Source organism: Palaemon carinicauda, chromosome 31 (assembly GCF_036898095.1).
Source record: "Palaemon carinicauda isolate YSFRI2023 chromosome 31, ASM3689809v2, whole genome shotgun sequence".
Classification (NCBI taxonomy): Eukaryota; Metazoa; Arthropoda; class Malacostraca; order Decapoda; family Palaemonidae; genus Palaemon; species Palaemon carinicauda.
In genome coordinates, this window is record NC_090755.1 from 74,173,992 (window position 1) to 74,194,369 (window position 20,378).

The following is a 20,378-nucleotide window of genomic DNA, read 5'->3' on the forward strand; positions in this document are numbered from 1 at the left end:
TTTTATTTTTAATTAATTAAAATATATCAACATTCAAGTCTCTAAAATACCAGTAGTAATAATAGATATATATATATTTAATTTGATGAAATACATCGTTGGCTGTGATTGGTTAACCATGATCAAGTAAGGTTCAAGTACTCATACAATTTTATTTTTAATTAATTAATATATATCAACATTCAAGCCTCTAAAGTACCAGTAGTAATAATAGAGTAATAATAGATATATATATTTAATTTGATGAAATACACTTATATGAATGACGTCATTCCATTCTAGTGTTTACCCTTTTAACCATTTAGTGGCAGTGGCACACCAGGCACTACACTATCGCCCATTGTAGTCAAATTTCGGTGAGTATCTCTTGTTTTGACTTAAGTTTAATGTTGGTGTCATAATTTAGTGCTCGACGATGACCTCTAAGGAATATGTTCGCCTGATATTGTTCCATAAATGACCATTTATAGCGAGAATGACCAGGTTCTCATGACTCCAAGACGTTCCTACTAGTACACGTCCTTGGGTGGGCGGGACTGTGGCCTTGACCGATAGTAGGAAATATGGTAATATTGGTGAAGTAATCATTTTCAGTTAATTTAACAATGGAATATATTTTGTTTGGACAGGGTAAGGTAAGAATAGAGGGGGATAAAAGTGGGTCGTGTGCCCTCTAGTCGGTAGACTGGTAAGAAAAAGGTTCCTAGGTGAGGTTAGCTGGGGAACCTAAGGTTAGTAGGACAACTTTTGGTAGTTCTATATAATAACTCTGCCAGCAAGTTATCAAATTTAAGTACTTTCACTTGAAAGAGGGAAGTCTAAGGTTTCGTTTGATGTATATATCAGTGGTGCTAAGTCTAGAAGTGGTTTAAAAATCAAACTCAAATTTGACCTGTCTGAAAAAACTTTTGAGTCCCCCCACTTCATAACTCTTATCAAATTCCTCTTCAGACTGAGCTCTTTTGTTCGTTTGTACGTTAAACAACGGATTGTCATTATTACATCATCGACTGTATTCTTTGTAGCAAGACGTCACTTAAATATTGTAGTTTTTAACCAGTGATGATTATCCACATTTTATTTTGGGCTAGCAGGTAGTAGGTTGGCCAAGGCACCAGCCGCCCGTTGAAATACTACCGCCAGAGAGTTATGGGGTCCTTTGACTGGCCAGACAGTACTACGTTGGATCCTTCTCCTTGGTTACGGTTCTTTCTCTTTGCCTACACATACGCCGAATAGTCTGGCCTATTCTTAACAGATTCTCCTCTGTCCTCACACACCTGACAACACTGAGGTTACTAAACAATTCTTCTTCGCTCAAGGGGTTAACTACTGCACTGTATTTGTTCTGTGGCTACTTTCCTCTTAGTAAGGGTAGAAGAGACTCTTTAGCTATGGTAAGCAGCTCTTCTAGGAGAAGGACACTCCAAAATCAAACCATTGTTCTTTAGTCTTGGGTAGTGCCATAGCCTCTGTACCATGGTCTTCCACTGTCTTGGGTTAGAGTTCTCTTGCTTGAGGGTACAATCAGGCACACTATTCTATTTAATTTCTTTTCCTCTAGTTTTGTTAAAGTTTTCATAGTTTATATAGGAAATATTTATTTTAATGTTACTCTTCTTAAAATATTTTATTTTTCCTTCTTTCCTTTCCTTACTGGGCTATTTTCCCTGTTGGGGCCCCTGGGCTTATAGCATTTTGCTTTTCCAGCTAGGGTTGTAGCTTAGCAAATAATAATAATAATAATAATAATAATAGCATTTTAACAAAACTAGAATCGTGCAACTTAACTAGGAAACTGGACACTTTAAACACTTACCCCCCCTAAGAGGCATGGGAACCTTCAACTTGTGGTGCACTTTCTCATTTACCATCTACTTTCACATTAATTTCTGTATTTTCTCCCAAGTTCATGTCTCAATTGTTATTTGAATTATAAATATTTTGTTTTGCATTATTGTGTAACTTCGAAATAATTATAAAGTACTGCCAAGATCACGGTGTTATTAAAAGTGGGGGTGTATGTGTGATAGCGGCCACCTGTCCGTATTATTACGTCTAACTTAGAATACGGCAGTGTAAGGGGGGTTGCAGGGGGAGTTAGCTCCCCCGTTAGGCAAGTAGGTAAGGACAGGGTTTGTAGGTTAGGTTATGGGGGAAAATTTAGGTTAGTTGGTGTCCATTTTTAATGAACGGAGGAACTGGCCTGTGATATACAAAGGCTCCTTAAAGTGAGTGACACTATTTGCCCCAATTGTTGTTCTAAGTGCCAACTTGATTTTAACAAAAACATTTTGTTGTGACACGAGGCACGTTCTATTGAAAAACAAGAAGAAAATAAAACAAGGGGTAGTTTTTACGTATCCATTTTTAAAGGGAACTTGTTTTGAAAAGTCTCGTTTAGATATATAATCTAATTCATTACTTGTACTGTATGTAATTATATTGGTATTAGATTTAGTTATGATTTTGTTGAAAATGAATTAAGAATTTCTCACAAAACTTTCGTGAGGTTATTGTGCATTGGGTGTTGAGTCGGGAAGGTGCAGCTTACCTTTACCCTCCAACAAAGGGGTTTAAGCTGTCTTATATTTAATATGGCTGTGTAAGGGGCGGTCGCACGTCTCCCTCCCGCTAGGTAAGGATATGGCTACTAGGTTAGGTAGTTATCTTAGCTGGTGGCCTTGTTTATTGCTAATTCTACATGTGCCATTATTCTTATGTTAAAACGGATTCTTTAATTCATTCCCCACCCAAAACCCTGGTTTCTCGCTTGGGGTCCCCTAAGATTGGAAAGGTTGATAAATACTGTAGGGTAAAAATACTGTTTCTCCTCAAAACAGAGCTCAGCTTTAGATAAAGCACTGACTTATTCATCAGAAAAAAAAAATCAAAATTATTAGTGACGGAGCTATTGTATAAATTGCCAAGCTTTTCCCATCTGTAACTATAATAAACCCAAAATATTTGGCTACTCGGCTGACGCATGTAGAGCAACATACAGTATACTTTTAAATATTTAAAATAGCCGGTGGATATATATATAGCTAATGTCTCTGACGGTCCGACAGATTCAAAACTCGCGGGCGATCGCCGTGCTAGGAGCTGGGTGTACACTAGCGCCACCACTCGGCAGAATACTAAACATATTCCCAAAAGCTCCAGTTCTTCTCTGTCGCTGTCGCGATAAACATTGATTTTTTTTCTAAACCTCAAGTTTTTCAACTACAGTATATTAAAAAATTTATTGTATTATGAAAATGTAATTTGTTCCGTACCCGAAATACAAACCACGCCACAGTATTTACATTAGGTTTACTTTCGGCGTAGCTGAAATTGACTAGCCAATAGAATTTTAACGAGGGTTAACTACCCCCGCGCTAGTTGGCAAGGGGGTAGGGGAAGGGGTAGCTTGCTACCCCTCCCCCCCCCACACCGGTGAGTTGTCTCACTTCACTTTTGGCTGGGACGATGTGCAAACGTGTCTGTCTCTCGTCCTCGCTTTTGACAGCCTTAATCTTTTCTTTTGCTTTTCCTCAGACTGTGCGTTTGGAAGTTGGCCTCGCCTTTTTATCATTATCATGCACAAGTGCCCTGGATTCTCCGGCCGCCCCTGTGGTACCTTCATGTCGGCGGTCGAAACGGATCCCCACATCCTTTGCCCGCAAAGTCGAGGTCAAAGGTGTGACAAGGAAGTAACTTGTAGTGAGTGCAGGGAGTGGTCTACCTCCCAGTGGGAGAGGTTTGCCCGCCGGCGTAAGAAGAAGTCCAAGAGAGACCTTTCTCCTTCAAGGGTTGCCTTGAAAGAGGAAGGCTCCAGGGACTCTTCTTCCGCCGCCCAAACCACCTCCGTAGCTCCCGCTCGGCCGGCCTCTCCTGAGAGACCGCCGAGTGGTAGCTTAGACCCTCGTTCTGTTTTCACCTCCCATAGCGGGGCGGCTCCCCCTCCTCCTCCGGGGGAGGATTTTTATTCTCATGTTGATAACCCTAATTCCGTGTCTAATGATGATCTCTTTCAGCTTTGGGCTTCCTTGGGGCTTAAGGGCTTGCCCTCCAAGGAAGCCCTGTTTGACCTTATCCAGTTGGGGGCCGCTGTCAAACAGTCGCCGGTGATAGCAGAGGTAGACCCTCTGTCTATCGTCGACGTGCTTGTGGCAGAGGCTTCCGACGGGTCTGGTCAATCCTCTGCTGTGGCTGGTGTTGCGGACGTTGTCGAAGGCCCTCCTCCCCCTTCCGAACATCCTTCGAAGGGGAAGGTGGGTCCCATGGTCTCTTCTGCGGGTACGCCTCCCTCTCGGGGGAGCGCACTGAAGGAGACTCCTCTTCGGAGGACCGACGATCCTGATGACCTCCCTCATGGCCGCCTTCGCCGTAAGGCTCGTCGTCCTCTTCGCCACAGGGGCCTCCCGTCTCCCTATAAGGGAGTCAAGAGGCGCCTCTTCAAGTCGTCACCACCTCCTTCCTCTGATGAGGATTCTCCTCGTCGGGAGCAGACTGTAGCAGCCACGTACTTGGACCTCTCCGGTGATCGCTCGCAATCTCCTACGCCTACCAGACCTTCCACCTCCGGCGCAGATGGTAGCAGGCGCCTTCTGATCTCGTCATCCGACGGGCAACGGTCCCTTCGGGGCAAAGGGATGTGTCCCACGGTGTGGCGGCTTCCCTTGCGCGTCATTGTTCCCCTGCGCGTTCACGCGCAGTAGCGCGTAAGCACTCTCCGGAGTTGCAGCCACCTGACTCGCCGCGCCAGCGCTCACGTGCTCGTCAACGTTCGTCTGCTCGCCAGCGCTCTTCTGATCGTCAGCTCTCTCCTGCTCGCCAGCGCTCTCCTGTTCCTGTTGCGCGCCCAGTGCGCCAGCGGTCTCCTGAGCGCACACGATCTCCTGCTCGTCAGCGCGCACCTGCGCACCTGGTTCCTGATACGCGCCAACGCTCGCCCACTCGCCCTAGATCTTTGGATCTGGACGCGGGCAAGGACCTGACTCCTCCTCGCCCATGCGTTCCTGTTCGTCCTTCTTCACCTGCGCAACAGCGCTCACACTCTCCAGCGCGCACTTCTAGAGTTCCTGCGCGCCCACGCGCCTTCATATCCTGAGCTCGTACGCGAGCGTTCGCTTTTGTGCGTCGCCGCGCCACCTGATCCTGCGCCCCAGCAGTCTATGCGCCAGCGATCTCCTGCGCGCAAGCGCTCTCTTACGCGCCAGCGCCACCTTGACCTAGATCGCCATAAGTTTCCAACGCATACACTCACCAAATCGTCTGTGCGCGGTCGTTCGCCTGCGCGTACTACGCGCCAGCGTTCGCTGACGCGCCAGCGATCGCCGACGCGCCATCGCTCGCCAGCGATCCATCGCTCGCCAGCGTTCGCCGACGCGCCATCACTCGCCAGCGTTCGCCGACGCGCCATCACTCGCCAGCGTTCGCCGACGCGCCATCGCTCGCCAGCGTTCGCCGACGCGCCATCGCCCGCCCATGCACCACAGATCTCCAGGACGCCATCGATCTCCTGCGCCTTGCCATTCTCCTGAGCAACAGCGATCTCCGCTTCCTGCGCCTACGCGCCAACACGTCCCCTCGCCTACGCGCCAACACGTCCCCTCGCTTACGCGCCAACGCGTCCCCTCGCCTACGCGCCAACGCGTCCCCTCGCCTACGCGCCAGCGCGACCCCCGTTCTCGCCGGGTCCCACAGCTCGTGCCTGCGGCAGGGACGCGTGCTTCCAGATCGCCGTCAGGATCGCCACCGCGCAAGCGTAGGTCTCTCTCTCAGGACCAGGAAGAGTCGTCGGAGAGGTATAAGCAACATTCTTCCCTTTCTTCTTTGCAGGTAGGCCCCGTTGCGTCCACTCCGAAGGGTCAGGAGATCCCCTTCCCTCCAGCGGGAATTACGGACACTGCATCCGTATCCCCTCAGTCTTGGTTTGGTCCTTTGATGAGAGCGGTGGTGCAGGCTATGAAGCCAGCCCTCGCCGATCTGGGACTCAAGCCAAGGACAGACTCGCCCCTGCTGAAGAGGAGAGGAGTGGACTTCGTGGTGACTTCTCCTAGGGAGAAGTTGGCTCCTAAGAGGTCCGTCAGGAAGGCTCCATCCCCTTCGCAGTCATTTTCTCCTTCTTCTGTAGACGAGGCCTTTCTGTCCTCAGGAGAGTCCAGCGAGGCGGGGAACTCTCCCTTGGCACCAACGGGAGAGACCCCTCCTCGAGGAGGAGAAACGACTTGCTTGGAAGGTACCTTCCAGACCTCTTTGCTGGAGTCCTGTATCCCGCCCAGGAGGGAACTCAAAGACATTTCTGAAGTCGTCTTCGCGGATTCGTCGGGAACCAACCAGACCCCGGGAGAACGTCCACGTGTCTCCCCAAGAAGAGCCTCTGGGGATGGGAGACTTAGCTGCCAGTCCGCAGGGAGGAGAGCAGCATGAATCTGAGCACGCCTTCTGGCAGGTCTTGAATCTGATGAGGAAGCTCAACAGGTTCAAGGACCCGGAGATTGCCCCCTCGCAAGGGCAAGGACACGGTCCTGGACCAGGTCTATGGTACTCAGAAGCCCCCAAAGGCTAGCGCGGCTTTGCCCTGGTCCCAGCAGGTGAAGAGTGCCAGAGACAAGGTCGACGCTCAGCTCTCAGACCTCGCCTCCTCCAGCCGTTCCTCTGCCGGGAACAGACTCCTCCCACCTCCTTGTTTACAGCAGAGCAGGTATTTTGAGATCATGAGGGAGTCCAGCCTAGCTCTTCCCCTCCACCACTCGGTGGAAGAGCTTACATGGGGAGTTCCGCTTGAGAAGCTCTCCGCCCGGCAGGGGACATTCTCGGCGTCGGAGATCCTGAGCCAGGAGAAGGTCGCGAAGTGTGCCATACAGGCCACTTCGTGGCTGGATGTCTGGCTGGGTTCTCTGGGCATCCTATTGCACTGTGAGGACTTGTCTAAGGAGAGCAATAGGAAGGCCGTGGAGACCTTCCTCCTCTCGGGCACTTGCTCCATTGAGTTCCTGGCCCACCAGGTTACCAACCTGTGGGCCAACTCGGTGTTGAAGCGTCGTGATGCGGTGACCGAGAAGTTCCACCCGAAGGTCCCCGCCGTGGATGTCTGCAGGCTCAGACACTCCTCCATCCTTGGAGGAAGCTTGTTCGAGCCCAAGGACATGGAACGCACAGCTGAGAGGTGGAGGAAGTCTAGCCAAGACTCGCTTCTCCAGAGGGCCCTCTCATCTCGGCCCTACAAGCCTCCAGCTCCGTAGCAACATCAACAGCAGCCTCGCGGGACACTGAAGCAGGCTCCGGCAGCTAAGACGAAGGTGTCTAATCCTCAGCCCTTTCCTGTCAAGGACAAGAGGGGCGGTAAGTCCTCCAGGGGAGGCAAAACTCCTAGAGGGAGCGGCCGTGGCCGTAAACGCCAGGAGTGGCAGTCCCCCCGTGTGTCCACCTGTGGGGGATGCCTACAAAGTTGCATGTCCAGGTGGCAGCAACATGGGGCCGATTCTTGGACGGTCTCCGTGATCGGCCAAGGTTATCGCGTCCCATTCACGACATCTCAACCTCCCCTGACAGCGAATCCAGTGTTGTCAAGCTCCTATGCCATGGGATCGGCAAAGGGGCTAGCCCTTCGGGCTGAAGTTGAGACCATGCTCAAGAAGGATGCTCTCCAGGAGGTTGTCGACGGCTCCCCAGGCTTCTTCGGTCGACTCTTTCTTGTAAAGAAGGCGTCTGGAGGCTGGAGACCCGTCATCGACCTCTCGGCTCTGAACAAGTTTGTCAAGCAAACTCCGTTCAGCATGGAGACAGCTGACACGGTCAGACTTGCAGTGAGACCACAAGACTTCATGTGTACACTGGATCTGAAGGACGCGTACTTCCAGATCCCAATCCATCCGTCTTCCAGGAAGTACTTGAGATTCAGCCTAGACAGCAAGACCTACCAGTTCAAGGTGCTGTGCTTTGGTCTCTCCACAGCACCTGAGGTGTTCACCAGAGTGTTTACCCTGATTTCATCATGGGCGCACAGGAACGGCATCCGTCTCCTCTGATATCTGGACGACTGGTTGATCCTGGCAGACTCGGAGTCGACCCTTCTTGGGCACCGAGACAGGCTTCTGGAACTTTGCCAAGATCTGGGGATCATGGTAAATCTCGAGAAGTCCTCTCTGTAGCCGTCCCAGCGACTGGTTTTTCTAGGCATGTTATTAGACACCAATCTCCACAAAGCCTTTCCATCAGACGACAGGATAGCAAGGCTGAGGAGGGTGGCAGAACCCTTCCTCAGGCGGGAAGAGCTTCCAGCCCAATCATGGTTGCGTCTTTTAGGTCATCTAGCCTCCCTGGCCCGTCTGGTCTCGAACGGCCGTCGCAGGATGAGATCCCTGCAATGGCGGCTCAAGTCCCGGTGGAGTCAAGGTTCCGATTCCCCGGACTTTCTGGTCCCGATAGGACCCTCGGAACAGGGGGACCTGCGGTGGTGGCTGATTGACGAGAACCTGCGAAAGGGAGTGGATCTTCTCGTCCTTCCCCCGGAGTTGACGCTGTTTTCGGACGCGTCAAAAGAAGGGTGGGGGGCCCACATTCTGAACCAGAGGACCTCAGGCCTTTGGTCAGAATCAGAAAAGTACCTGCACATCAACCTGCTAGAGATGATGGCCGTATACCTGGCTCTTCAACAGTTCCAACGGACCCTGGCGGGCCACTTCGTGGTGGTGATGAGCGACAACACCACGGTAGTGGCTTATATCAACAAGCAGGGAGGTACTTTTTCACAACAGCTATCCTATCTTGCGGTAGAGATTCTGAGGTGGATCGAAGTTCACTCGATAACACTATCAGCTCGCTTCATTCCTGGCAAGAGGGATGTGCTCGCCGACAGTCTGAGCAGGGCTTCGCAGATAGTGAGTACCGAGTGGTCTTTGTATCCTCAGATAGCCAACAAAGTCCTGACTTTGTGGGGTTCCCCAATTGTGGATCTGTTCGCGACAGCCTTGAATTTCAAGCTGCCCCTGTACTGCTCCCCAGTCCTGGACCCCAAGGCTCTCTGGCAAGATGCTTTCCAACAACGGTGGGACAACATCGACGTGTACGCCTTCCCACCGTTCTGTCTGATGAGAAGGGTGCTCAACAGGACCAGACTATCGGTCAACCTGTCTATGACCCTGATAGCTCCGCTATGGCATCACGCGGACTTTCTGCAGCTCCTGACGGAGCTTCCGAGAGAGCTTCCCCCACGACACGAGCTACTCAGACAACCACATGCCAACATCTTCCACAAAGCCGTAGCCTCCCTTCGGCTTCACGTCTGGAGACTGTCCAGCGTCTCCTCACGGAGAGAGGCTTTTCGTAACAGGTTGCGGAGAGAATGTCTGGTCACCTGCGAAAGTCCTCTGCGGGAGTCTACCAGGCGAAGTGGAGAGTCTTCTGTGGTTGGTGTTGTGGGAGGAATATCTCTCCACTCGATGCCACTATTCCAGCAATAGCGGAGTTTCTCGTTTATTTTCGGGAGGAAATGCGCCTTTCGGTCTTGGCAGTGAAAGGCTATCGCTCAGCCTTAAGCATGGCTTTTAGGCTGAAAGGAGTGGATATTTCTTCCTCGCTAGAACTCTTATCTACTCATACGTAGCTATGAGCTTACCTGCCCTCAGTCGAAAGTGACACCTCCTCCATGGAACGTGGTTTGGGTTCTCAGGGCTCTTAAGAGACCTCCCTTCAAACCATTACGCCAGGCCTCTGATCGCCACCTGACTCGGAAGACAGCTTTCCTACTCGCGTTGGCCTCTGCCAAACGAGTTAGTGAACTTCATGGTCTCTCGTACGACGTCGCCCATTCAAGGGGATGGGGGGAGGTAACGTTCAGGTTCGTCCCTGAGTTTGTTGCCAAGACTCAGAACCCTGGAGTGCCGGACCCACGGTTCGACTCCTTCAGGGTCGCGAGTCTCCTTTCTGTAACAAGTGACCCAGACCATGTGCTATTATGCCCAGTGAGGAGTCTGAGGCATTACTTGAAGAGGACAGCTGCAGTTCGTCCCCGCGTGCAAGCGTTGTTTGTTAGCACAGGCAGGACGAAGAGGAGGGTCACCAAGAACACCATCTCGACTTGGATTTGAAGGGTCATCCACCACGCCTTGAATCCTGACCCTCCTCCGTCACGTCGCCCTAGGCCACACGACGTCAGGGGCATCGCTACGTCCCTGGCCTTCAAGAGAAACTTCTCTGTGACGCAGGTGCTACAAGCTGGGGTCTGGAAGCGTCAAACGACCTTCACAGCCCACTACCTGCAGGACGTGACCCACAGGAGCCTCGATACGGTTTCTATCGGCCCTGTGGTGGCTGCACAACAGATGGTTTAACCTCAGGCTCCTTAATGGACAAGTAGCAGAAGGTTGAGGGCGTTGTTACCCGGTTTTAGTCTGCGTGAATGAAAGAGTATGTCTGGCCCTTACTTCTTTCTTCATCCTCCCCTCTCTTGGGGAAAGCAGCCTCCTGGTCTCCGCATAGCTGACCTCAACCTCTGAAAGTAAACCATGCTCCCTTGTGTTCCTAGTATTAAATTAATACTGTCGCGTCCCCCATACCCTGACGAGGTGGTATTGGGAACGTCCTAGCCTAGATTCCTATCTAAAGGACTCCAGGTCAACTTCCTAGGACAAGTCACTCTATTCCTCCACACATAACTTATGTAGGCCACACGTTCCTTGCGGAGCAAGGAACTTGTGAGGCGCAGGGACTCCTTTTCTCGAGTGCTACTCACTGGGAGGCGGAGCCCCCGGACAAAACCAAAGCCAGTAAGGCTGGGGACTTTCCACCCTTCCCAAGGGGTAAGTCACCCAATGTAAATAGCGTGGTTTGTATTTCGGTTACGGAAGAGATGACAAATTCGGAGATAATTTGTATTTTTCCTAACCATACAAACCTTAGCTATCTACACATATTTGCCCGCCAGCCCTGTCCTCCAAGACAAGTCCTACCTCTAAGTGAAGTGAGACAACTCACCGGTGTGTGTGGGGGGGGAGGGGTAGCAAGCTCCCCTTTCCCCTACCCCCTTGCTAACTAGCGCGGGGGGTAGTTAACCCTCGTTAAAATTCTATTGGCTCGTCAATTTCAACTACGCCGAAAGTAAACCCAATGTAAATAGCTAAGGTTTGTATGGTTAGGAAAAATACAAATTATCTCCGAATTTGTCATTTTTAACGAGGATTTACTACCCACACCGCTAGTTAAAGGGGGTAGGGGAGGGTAGCTTGCTACCCCCCCCTCACACACCTGTGCTTGAGCTCACTTTGCTCTCGGCTCGGACGGTAGTCGGACGTGTCTGCTGTCATCCTCGCCGTCATATTGGCAGCCATTTAATTACTTAAGTTCTCTCTTTTTCTAGTTTCTGTGTATGTGTAGTTGGCCTCTGCAATCATGCGCACCTGCCCTGGTTTTCCCAACCGCCCCTGTGGAACGTTCATGTCGGCGGTCGAGACTGATCTTCATGCCCTTTGTCTTTCTTGTAGGGGCCAACGGTGTGATAGTGTCAACAAGTGTAGTGAGTGTAGGGTGTGATCTGCCTCCCAGTGGGAGAGGTTTTCGCGACGACGGAAGAAGTCCAAATGCGATGTTTCTCCTTTGAAGGTTGCTTCGAAGCGAGAAAAACTCAAGGCCTCTTCTTCCGTTGCCCAAACCTCCTCCGAACCTCCACTTGGTCGGTCTCTTTCGAGAGACCATCGAGTGATAGCATAGACTGATTTATCGTTAACCAACCTTGGGTCTCGAGATATGACGTTGCTTCCCCTAGCGAAGCAGCTCCACCTCTCCCCCCGGGGGAGGACATGTCACTTACGTCTTTGTTTCAGCTTTGGTTCTCCTTGGGGCTTACGGGCTCGCCCTCCAAGGAGGTTTTGCTTAGCTACATCTGATTGGGTGCCGCTGTCAAGCATTTGTCGTCACCGTCAGAGGTTGATCCTTTGTCTCTTGTTGACGTTGTGGTGTCAGAGGTATCCAATGCGGTGTCACCCATCTCCTCTTCCACTCCAGACTCTACGGTAGCTGACGGCTTAGTTTCTCCCGTTCCTGATCAACGTACGAGGGCATAGCTCCACCATGCGCGCCCTCATGCGCCAACGATCTTCTGCGCACACTGCGCCCACACGCCCTGTGCTTATGCGCCAGCGCCCACCTGCACGCCAGCGCTTACCTGCGCACCATTGATCTCCTGCGCACCATTGATCTCCTGCGCAACAGCGCTCTCCCGTGCCAACATTCTCTTGCACTTGCGCATACGCGCCCTACGTCTTACTCTCCTGCACGCCAGGCTGCGCACCATCCTACGCACCAGGTAAAACCTGCATGCCAACTTCCTCCTGATAGCAGGACTACTGACAAGTCAGCCATGCTGCCTTCACCCGCGCGCCACCGCTTACCAACGCGCCAGCGCTCACTTGCGCTCCAACCTTCTCCCGACGATATGCACACTGGTCAATCCTCTCCTTGGGATGTGCGCCAACATTCTCCCGCGCGCAAGGGGACTTTCTCCTGCGCGCGTGCACCCTACGGCTGTAACAGATGTGCGCGAACACTCGCCCGGGCGCTCTCCGTTATTCTCCTGCGCGCGAATATTCTCCCCCCGTGCGCACCCCACCAGTCTCCTTCGCGCGAGCCCCCAACAGGCTGCAAGATTGCAAGAGCCCGTGTCTGGCCAAAAGGGCCAGGCAATCTTCAACAACAAACAACAAGTGCGAGCCCCGATATTCTTCCAGCGGATGTAGTAAACAGTAACACGGAAAACGAGTTCAAGAATAAGTAAGACAAGATGATGAGAACTCTATAAATGCTTAAACTAAATCACTCATCCAAAGAGCAAATGACATAAAAAAAAAATCCATGTAACACTCTCTCTCTCTCTCTCTCTCTCTCTCTCTCTCTCTCTCTCTCTCTCTCTCTCTCTCTCTCTCTCTCTCTCTCTCTCTCTCTCCATACGAGCACAGCTGAGAAAATGTAAACATCGAGTATTGGTTGTGTTGTTAGCAACTTTTTCTCTCGCTAACCCTTCAATAATTTTAATGTTAGTGTTAATTACGATAGTAATAACATATAGGATATCATAATATTTATTTATTTAAGAATTAATAAAGTCTTTACAGTGGAAAACTTTTTATCGTAGGCTAACTGTTTAGAATAGTCTAACGATTGTGCCGTTGAGATTAGTGTGTGTCATAGTTTTGTCGTTAGCAGTATTTTGTGGTTGTAAACGGCCATTAATACATGAGGTTTCTAATTGTTTAGAATAATTCAGTCATACAACATACCATAATAGGTCCTTATTGTATTGTTGGCGGTTGTTTTGAGAAAGAAGAAGAATCGGTAAAAGAAGAAGAAAAAGAGAGGAGAAACGGGCATTTCATTTATTTTGAATTTATAAGGATACAGTACTATCATCATAACCTGTATTTCATAAGATACCTGGTGTTGCAAAAGCTAGCCTAGGCTATACACAGATGGTTTTATGATTGAGCAGTCCTTTTATAATACCGATGAGATAAATTCATAAAAATTTCCTCTAATTTTGTACCTCGTCTTATATAAAGGTCGCCATATACACGGAAATATACTGTATATATATATTATATTATATATATATAATTATATATATAATATATAAATATATATATATATATATATATATATATATATATATATATATATATATATATATATATATATATATATATATATAAATAAAGAGTAGGCTAATCATAAGGTACTATGCATTTTTACCTCTGCCAACGAAGTTGGAAGGATGTTATGTTTTACCCTCTGTTTGTATGTTTGTAAGTGAACACCTTCCTGGCCACAATTTTAATTGTAGAATAATGAAACTTGCTGTGAATAACTCATGTAAAATGCCTGAAATGATTAAATTTTGGAAGGTCAAGGTCACAGTCAAGCAAAATTTCCAATTCAGGTAAACAGCCATAAGTTTAGACATCGAAGTCACAGAGACTTCAAACTTGGTTCATATTTGAGTGTATGAAAATCCTCGCAATTAATACAAGTTACAGTCAAGGTCAAAGTCGAGAAATAAGTTGCCGCGGCGAAGGTCTGCCCTTTTCTGAGTGTCCCTCCAGATGTATAGCTATGTTGTTTAAATACATTCTTGTTGCTTTAAATATAGTTTGTAATTTTTCTTGCAATTCCCTTATCTGCTAAGAAAAAACACATCTGTCATCTGTATGTCAGAACAAAAAAGTAAAGAAAAGAAAACCAAGACATTGATATTACTTGACAATTATTAGCTTTCCAGTTTATCTTGGGAATATATCTGAAATTAAGTATCCACTCATTTAATAACTTTGCTGTATGTTATTATTGAATGCAATGATTGCGGGTAAAATGTATCAGTTTCCATATTTTATCGAGTTGAAATATTTTAGTACTGTACAGTATTGCAGTAATTAAGCAAGATATATATATATATATATATATATATATATATATATATATATATATATATATATATATATATATATATATATATATAATATATATATATATATATATATATATATATATATATACTGTATATATGTGTGTGTGTATGTATGATTTTAAGAACAAACCCTTTTTGTGTCAGTTAAGCGGGGTTTACACGGGCGAACAGCTCGTCGATCCTGGTTCGACAACCCTGTGTTTGAATTAATGTTCGAGCGTGAAAACGGGCTATTTGGTTGCCGAGCGCGCTCGTCGATCGGCTCGATGAAAGTCAGGCTCATCTTGACTTTTGTGGGCGGAGTATACATTGTTTGACGAACGGTGTGACCGTGTGAACGGGTGTTGAGCATCGAACCTCGGTTGTTATTCAAACCTGCTAGAGGAAACATCATTAAAGAAATGAATAATTGCTGCCATTAATGAAACCAAGAATGAGAAGGAAGTTGTACTTGATTTCATACATGCATATCGGGCTCATCCAGCTTTATGGAAAGTTAAATCAAAAGACTGTTCCAATAAAGTATCCAGAAGCAAAGGAATAGTGGCTCCGTATGAAATATTGAAAGAACCCGAGCCTGACTGCACATGAGACGCCGTGACGAAGAAAATAAACTCCTTTAGATAGTCTTTGTGAAGGACCTTGTAGATAGCATCACATGTGTCTGGTATGATAGATGACAAAGAGCTGGTGGAACTGATGGCAGAATATTTTAGATCATTAAGTAACCTTCCTGTTGCTAAATAGCATAAAGTGACACTCGGTCTTTCATGTGGAGTATGGCCTTCCTCATAGTTGTATCTTCATAAGTAATGAAAGGGCTGACACGATTCAGTAGATCAATGTACGTGTCTTCATCCATACGCAAATAATTGCGCCAGTCATCTGGCTCTAATTTTAAAGCAACAAGCAAGTTGGTGTGTGAAAATTTCTCTTTTTAGTAGCCAATCCTTCGTCCACTTTGATCTTTTTTTTTTTTCCTTCTTAGTGCCACTGCTAAAGCAATGGCTATGAAATCGTCCTGGTCGAAAGACATGTTGACCTTGTTTTAGCACGAGGCACACTGAGGTTCGATGTACTGTCTGAAAGCTCTTCGAGCCGTTCTACAAGTAGGTTCGACAACCCGGCTCGGCGAGCTGTTCGGCCGTGTAAACCCGCCTTTACTCTTTGCAGTCCTCTTGAAAAACCTTAGTGTTGTTTTTAAAATTTCTTACATTAGTTTTTATCATAGATATTTCACATAGCTGACTTGTAGTCTGTGAAGTTTTATGCCAGAATTTTTAAGATTTTTCAATCTTCTGATATTATGTAACAAAAAGCACCGTATATCGGTTTAATTGTGGAAAGTAATTTTTTTTCTCTCGCCAGAGTGCCAAAATGTCGAAAGCAAGTGCTCCAACGTTTGAACCTCCGCCTTATGCTCCGCCTAGTTACTCTCAAGCTGTAGGTGGAGTACCACCTCAAGCCCCGTTTGTGCCAATTCATGGTAAGTACAGATTTTTATTGTTTTGCTAGTTATCATCAGAGAATGTGCTGCTTTAAAGTTGTAAGTTTTAAGAGGGTTTTCATATTTGAATATAGCTAAAAGAATAAACTATTGATGGTTGAAAACCTGCACAGTTTTATCTACAGTGTTACCTAGAAATTATTCTGGTTCTCGCATGTGGGCCATCTCTTGAGGTTTTGTAAATTTATTGAATTTGGGGATGTATGGATATTTTAGAGCTATTAAATATGGAAGTATTCTCATTTAAAAATTGTATTCAATAAAATTAATGGGTTTGAACATAAGCTGTACTACTGTTTTATTCATTTTTATTAATATGGTTAATAAATTTATTTGTTAAGTTTTTGTTTTCACAAATGCTGGAGTCTAATTCTCAGCAATGGATTCAAATTCAACATTATCACTGTGCCCTTTCTTTAAAATATTTTTTCCATGCTACTAAGTAATACAATTACATGGAATATTATAATTATTTTTGTAGGTTATATTTGGGGTATGATGTATGAACTACTGTATTTTAAAGTGATTGACATATTATGCCCATCCTCTTTCAACTCCCAGGTGGTGTTTGGGAATTTAAAGTGTTCTTATTGGTGCCATTTTAATTGTTGATAACAAGATGACTGAATCAACTATCATTATTGTATTGTGTTCTTGTTTATTGCTTCAGGTGGAAGTGATTGTAAATATAATGTTGCAAAAATATAGATTTTTAATCATGAATGGGTTATTGGCAGAAAAGTAATGTATTTAAAAAAAAAAAAAAAATAAGGGAAAAATTATCTCTTTTATAATGTCACCGTGGCAAAGGGTGTAGTTTTAAGGGTGTTTTATTTTAGTTATGATTTCACGTTTTTAATCTCTATTCTAATATTGTATATTTTATATTGTTTAAATCCATGGTAGAGATTTAAGAAATTTAAGTGTTTATATGTATAAATTATTTTTAAAAAGTTTCTATTGCTGTACTGTACTTTAATAACTTTGAAAATAGTATTATTACCTGCTAGCAGTAAGGATAATTGACGCTCTGTCAGTGTCAGTGTTTTATTTAGACAACTAGCCTACTCATTTGGCTTACTCTTCTGTCACAAGATGGCAACTGAAGTACTGTACATAGAATTTTAAATAACTTGGGAGAGGACTTTGAAGTTGATAATTTTTCTCCAGCTACTCAATTGAATGGGGTTGCTTGGGGGAGCTTTTAGGCAGGGTTCCTTCAGGAAAAGTTGGGAGTGGGGCATTGATACCTGCCAAAACTACAATCACCATATATCTATCTCTCTCTCTCTCTCTCTCTCTCTCTCTCTCTCTCTCTCTCTCTCTCTCTCTCTCTCTCTCTCCTCTCTCTCTCTCTCTCTCTCTCCTCTCTCTCTCTCTGTTTTTGTTATACTACAGTACCTTTTATTTGAACGGATGTGTTCCTTTAAAGTCCACTGAAGTTTTCAATCAGATTTATGAAAAGGAGGCACACACCATTTTGCATGAGAGCCTGTTCCAAATAGGAGAAAAATCATGATATGTTCTTTACTGTGGTCTTATCTTCTTGCCTCTGCTATTCATGAAAGGCCTTTAAACCTTTTTAAGAAACAAACAAACACCAATTGTTATTATTATTATTACTAGCTAAGCTACAACTCCAGTTGTAAAAGCGAAATGCTGCAAGCCCAAGGGCTCCAACAGGGAAAATAGCCCAGTGAAGAAAGGAAATAAGGAAACAGAATGGTTGTGACGGAGTGTACCCTTTACTGGTGGTCTTATCAAGTCCAATACTTACTCTGGATACCTTACTTATTGTGTCCAACAATTTATAAAAAAGAATTAAGACCTATTGCAAAAATAATTGTGGAAGCAAAGAATAAACCATGAAAACAAGAATATGATGTTACACACATATCAATGAAATGAAAATTGTAGAACAGATTGTAACATGATTATAGTGAACTATGAGTTAACACCCAATTCAACCTGCTCAAGAAGTCTTTCTCTGTATCAAAAAAAGGATTTATTTTGAAAAAACATTACAGATGTTCTTTTGATGTTAATGGTACTCCTTTTTGGCATCAGATTCCTTCAACTCCTATGTCAGAGTGAGGTGATTTTTTTTAGGTTTTTCTCTTATTTTGTTGTTTGGATTTACTTGTTGCCCTTAATAGTTTGTAGGGTATGGCTGCTATTTATGTTAAGTTGCCCTTAATAGTTTGTAGGGTATGGCTGCTATTTATGTTAAGTTGCCCTTAATAGTTTGTAGGGTATGGCTGCTATTTATGTCAAGTTGCCCTTAATAGTTTGTAGGGTATGGCTGCTATTTATGTTAAGTTGCCCTTAATAGTTTGTAGGGTATGGCTGCTATTTATGTTAAGTTGCCCTTAATAGTTTGTAGGGTATGGCTGCTATTTATGTTAAGTTGCCCTTAATAGTTTGTAGGGTATGGCTGCTATTTATGTTAAAATGAAAGTTTGCAGGGGATGCACTGTAATTTGAATGATGTAGATCCACACGTGATGTACCAGGTGGAAGGGAAATGAATAGGGTAGATATATGTGAGGGGTGGTATTATACACAATGTGATGGATCAAGTTGGTTAAGAAAAAAATTTGCTAGCAAATCCTGGGCAATGTCTTTAATAAAAGTTGAAAAACCTAGGTAACCAAACAATGTGGAGTAAGTGGCCTGCTGTCAAGCCAAAAGCAACTCAGAGACTGAAAGACAAAGATTGTACGGCTTACCCAAGCCGTTATTATTATTATTATTATTATTATTATTATTATTATTATTATTATTATTATTATTACTATCCAAGCTACAACCCTAGTTGGAAAAGCAAGGTGCTATAAGCCTAAGGGCCCCAATAGGGAAAAATAGCCCAGTGAAGAAAGGAAATAAATAAATGAATGAATGAAGCTACTGGATTGTGTGATTATGAGAGGCCTGTGTCAGTTGGAAGGAGAGAAAATGGAAATGTTTTAGTATTAGGATTTAAAGTCAATATAATGGTTTTAAAAAGAGGTAATATGAACATCACATGATCATAGAAATAACAAATCTTATTTATTAAAATTCTACTTTATTTACAAATATTGTACGTACAGTATACAGTTAGTGATGCCTGAAGATAAGGTGCATTATTTTGACATAATTACATTCACTATAAGCATCATGGAAGTTATGGTCTAAGAGGGACATATAATCATAAAACGTATTTGGCATTATGGTTTTTTTTTAGCAAGGCTACCTTTTGAGAGGGAAAGAGGATTTTGTATTATTGTCTTCTTCCATCTTGGTTAGTTGGAAATTTCCATATCTTGGGCCTTCAATAGGAAGTAACAGAACTTTGTTATGTACAGCATTTACAGGGGTAAAACTTTTAATTATTCAATCGGATTGTACTCTGGACAGTCAGCCGTGAAAAATAATTTAATTTGGAAAAGGGAAAAGTGGGGATAAACAAGGAAGCAATTATAAAAGTAGAGTGAAGTTTTCCTATACATTACAGTATTAGCATTATTTGGTATTTTTTGCAGTTCCATTGCAAAGTATGTTTGAAGTAGCTGGATGGGTTAAGGTTTTCCTTTTAGATATACACTACAGTAGTGTGTTCAGTCCAGTACTATGTTGTTTTTATTCAGTTTATGCTCAATTTATGGTAGAGTTATCAAACGAGAATTGGATGTGGTGAGAAATAAGTAGAACTGAATTTAAATTCTGAGTTTCTTTTACCAGTGTAAAACTTCCTTTGCCTATACAGTACTTGTTCTCAAGTCTTGTATGGAAGTATAATAGGACAGCTGAAATTGAATTTTGCATCATTATTACTTTTGGTTTTGACTTGTATTTCAAGAATGTTATCAGGATTTCTTTTGCTTTTTTAATGGGTGTTATTGTAAAAAAATAAAAAGCTTTACAGAATGGAAATTAATATCTTGGCTCTGAATTTGCATACGCTTAAGTTTAGGATATAAATTTCAATGTTTTCTAAATAAATTAGCTGATTTAGCTTTGTGATAGATAATCAAATGAAGTTTGCTATAAAAGATTGAATCTGATAACATTTCATAAAGTGTCCAGTACGCATAAGTAATGAATGATTTGGATTTCATTTTAAAGAAGTTTTTTTTTAATATAGTTACATAAGCTCACTTATAGTGTTGCTTGATAAGCATGTTTCAGGTGGGAATGTTCGACAGGTGTTGCTATTGATCAGAGGGGAGCTAAGCTCTGGTTTCTATGACAACCAACAACAACACAAAGTGGAACTGTTATCTATACACTATGATGTTTTGTAATATTTTGTAGTTTGTCAATTGCATGTGTGTGTGTATATTTACAGGGTTAAGGATGTGAATACAGTTTTCTTACAGAAAGCTGTTGAGTTTTTTCTAACTTAATCATGAATAAATTCTAATTTATTTATTGCTTAAAATGGAG

General features: G+C 44.7%; 1 protein-coding gene across 3 annotated transcripts in view; it reads left to right on the top strand.

The window, feature by feature from the left end:
* The first annotated feature begins 281 nt into the window (after window positions 1–281).
* LOC137624546 (LITAF domain-containing protein-like) overlaps window positions 282–20,378 on the top strand; it is a 59,708-nt gene continuing 39,611 nt past the window's right edge. Inside the window, exons 1-2 of one of the 3 annotated variants that reach the window (XM_068355433.1) lie at window positions 282–356; window positions 15,812–15,929. In XM_068355433.1, coding sequence (XP_068211534.1) covers window positions 15,821–15,929 — 109 coding nt within the window. In that variant the 5' untranslated portion in view covers window positions 282–356; window positions 15,812–15,820. Of the gene's footprint in view, window positions 357–422; window positions 636–15,811; window positions 15,930–20,378 lie in introns of those variants that run through there. The other 2 variants (XM_068355432.1, XM_068355431.1) reach the window with 2 other exon arrangements.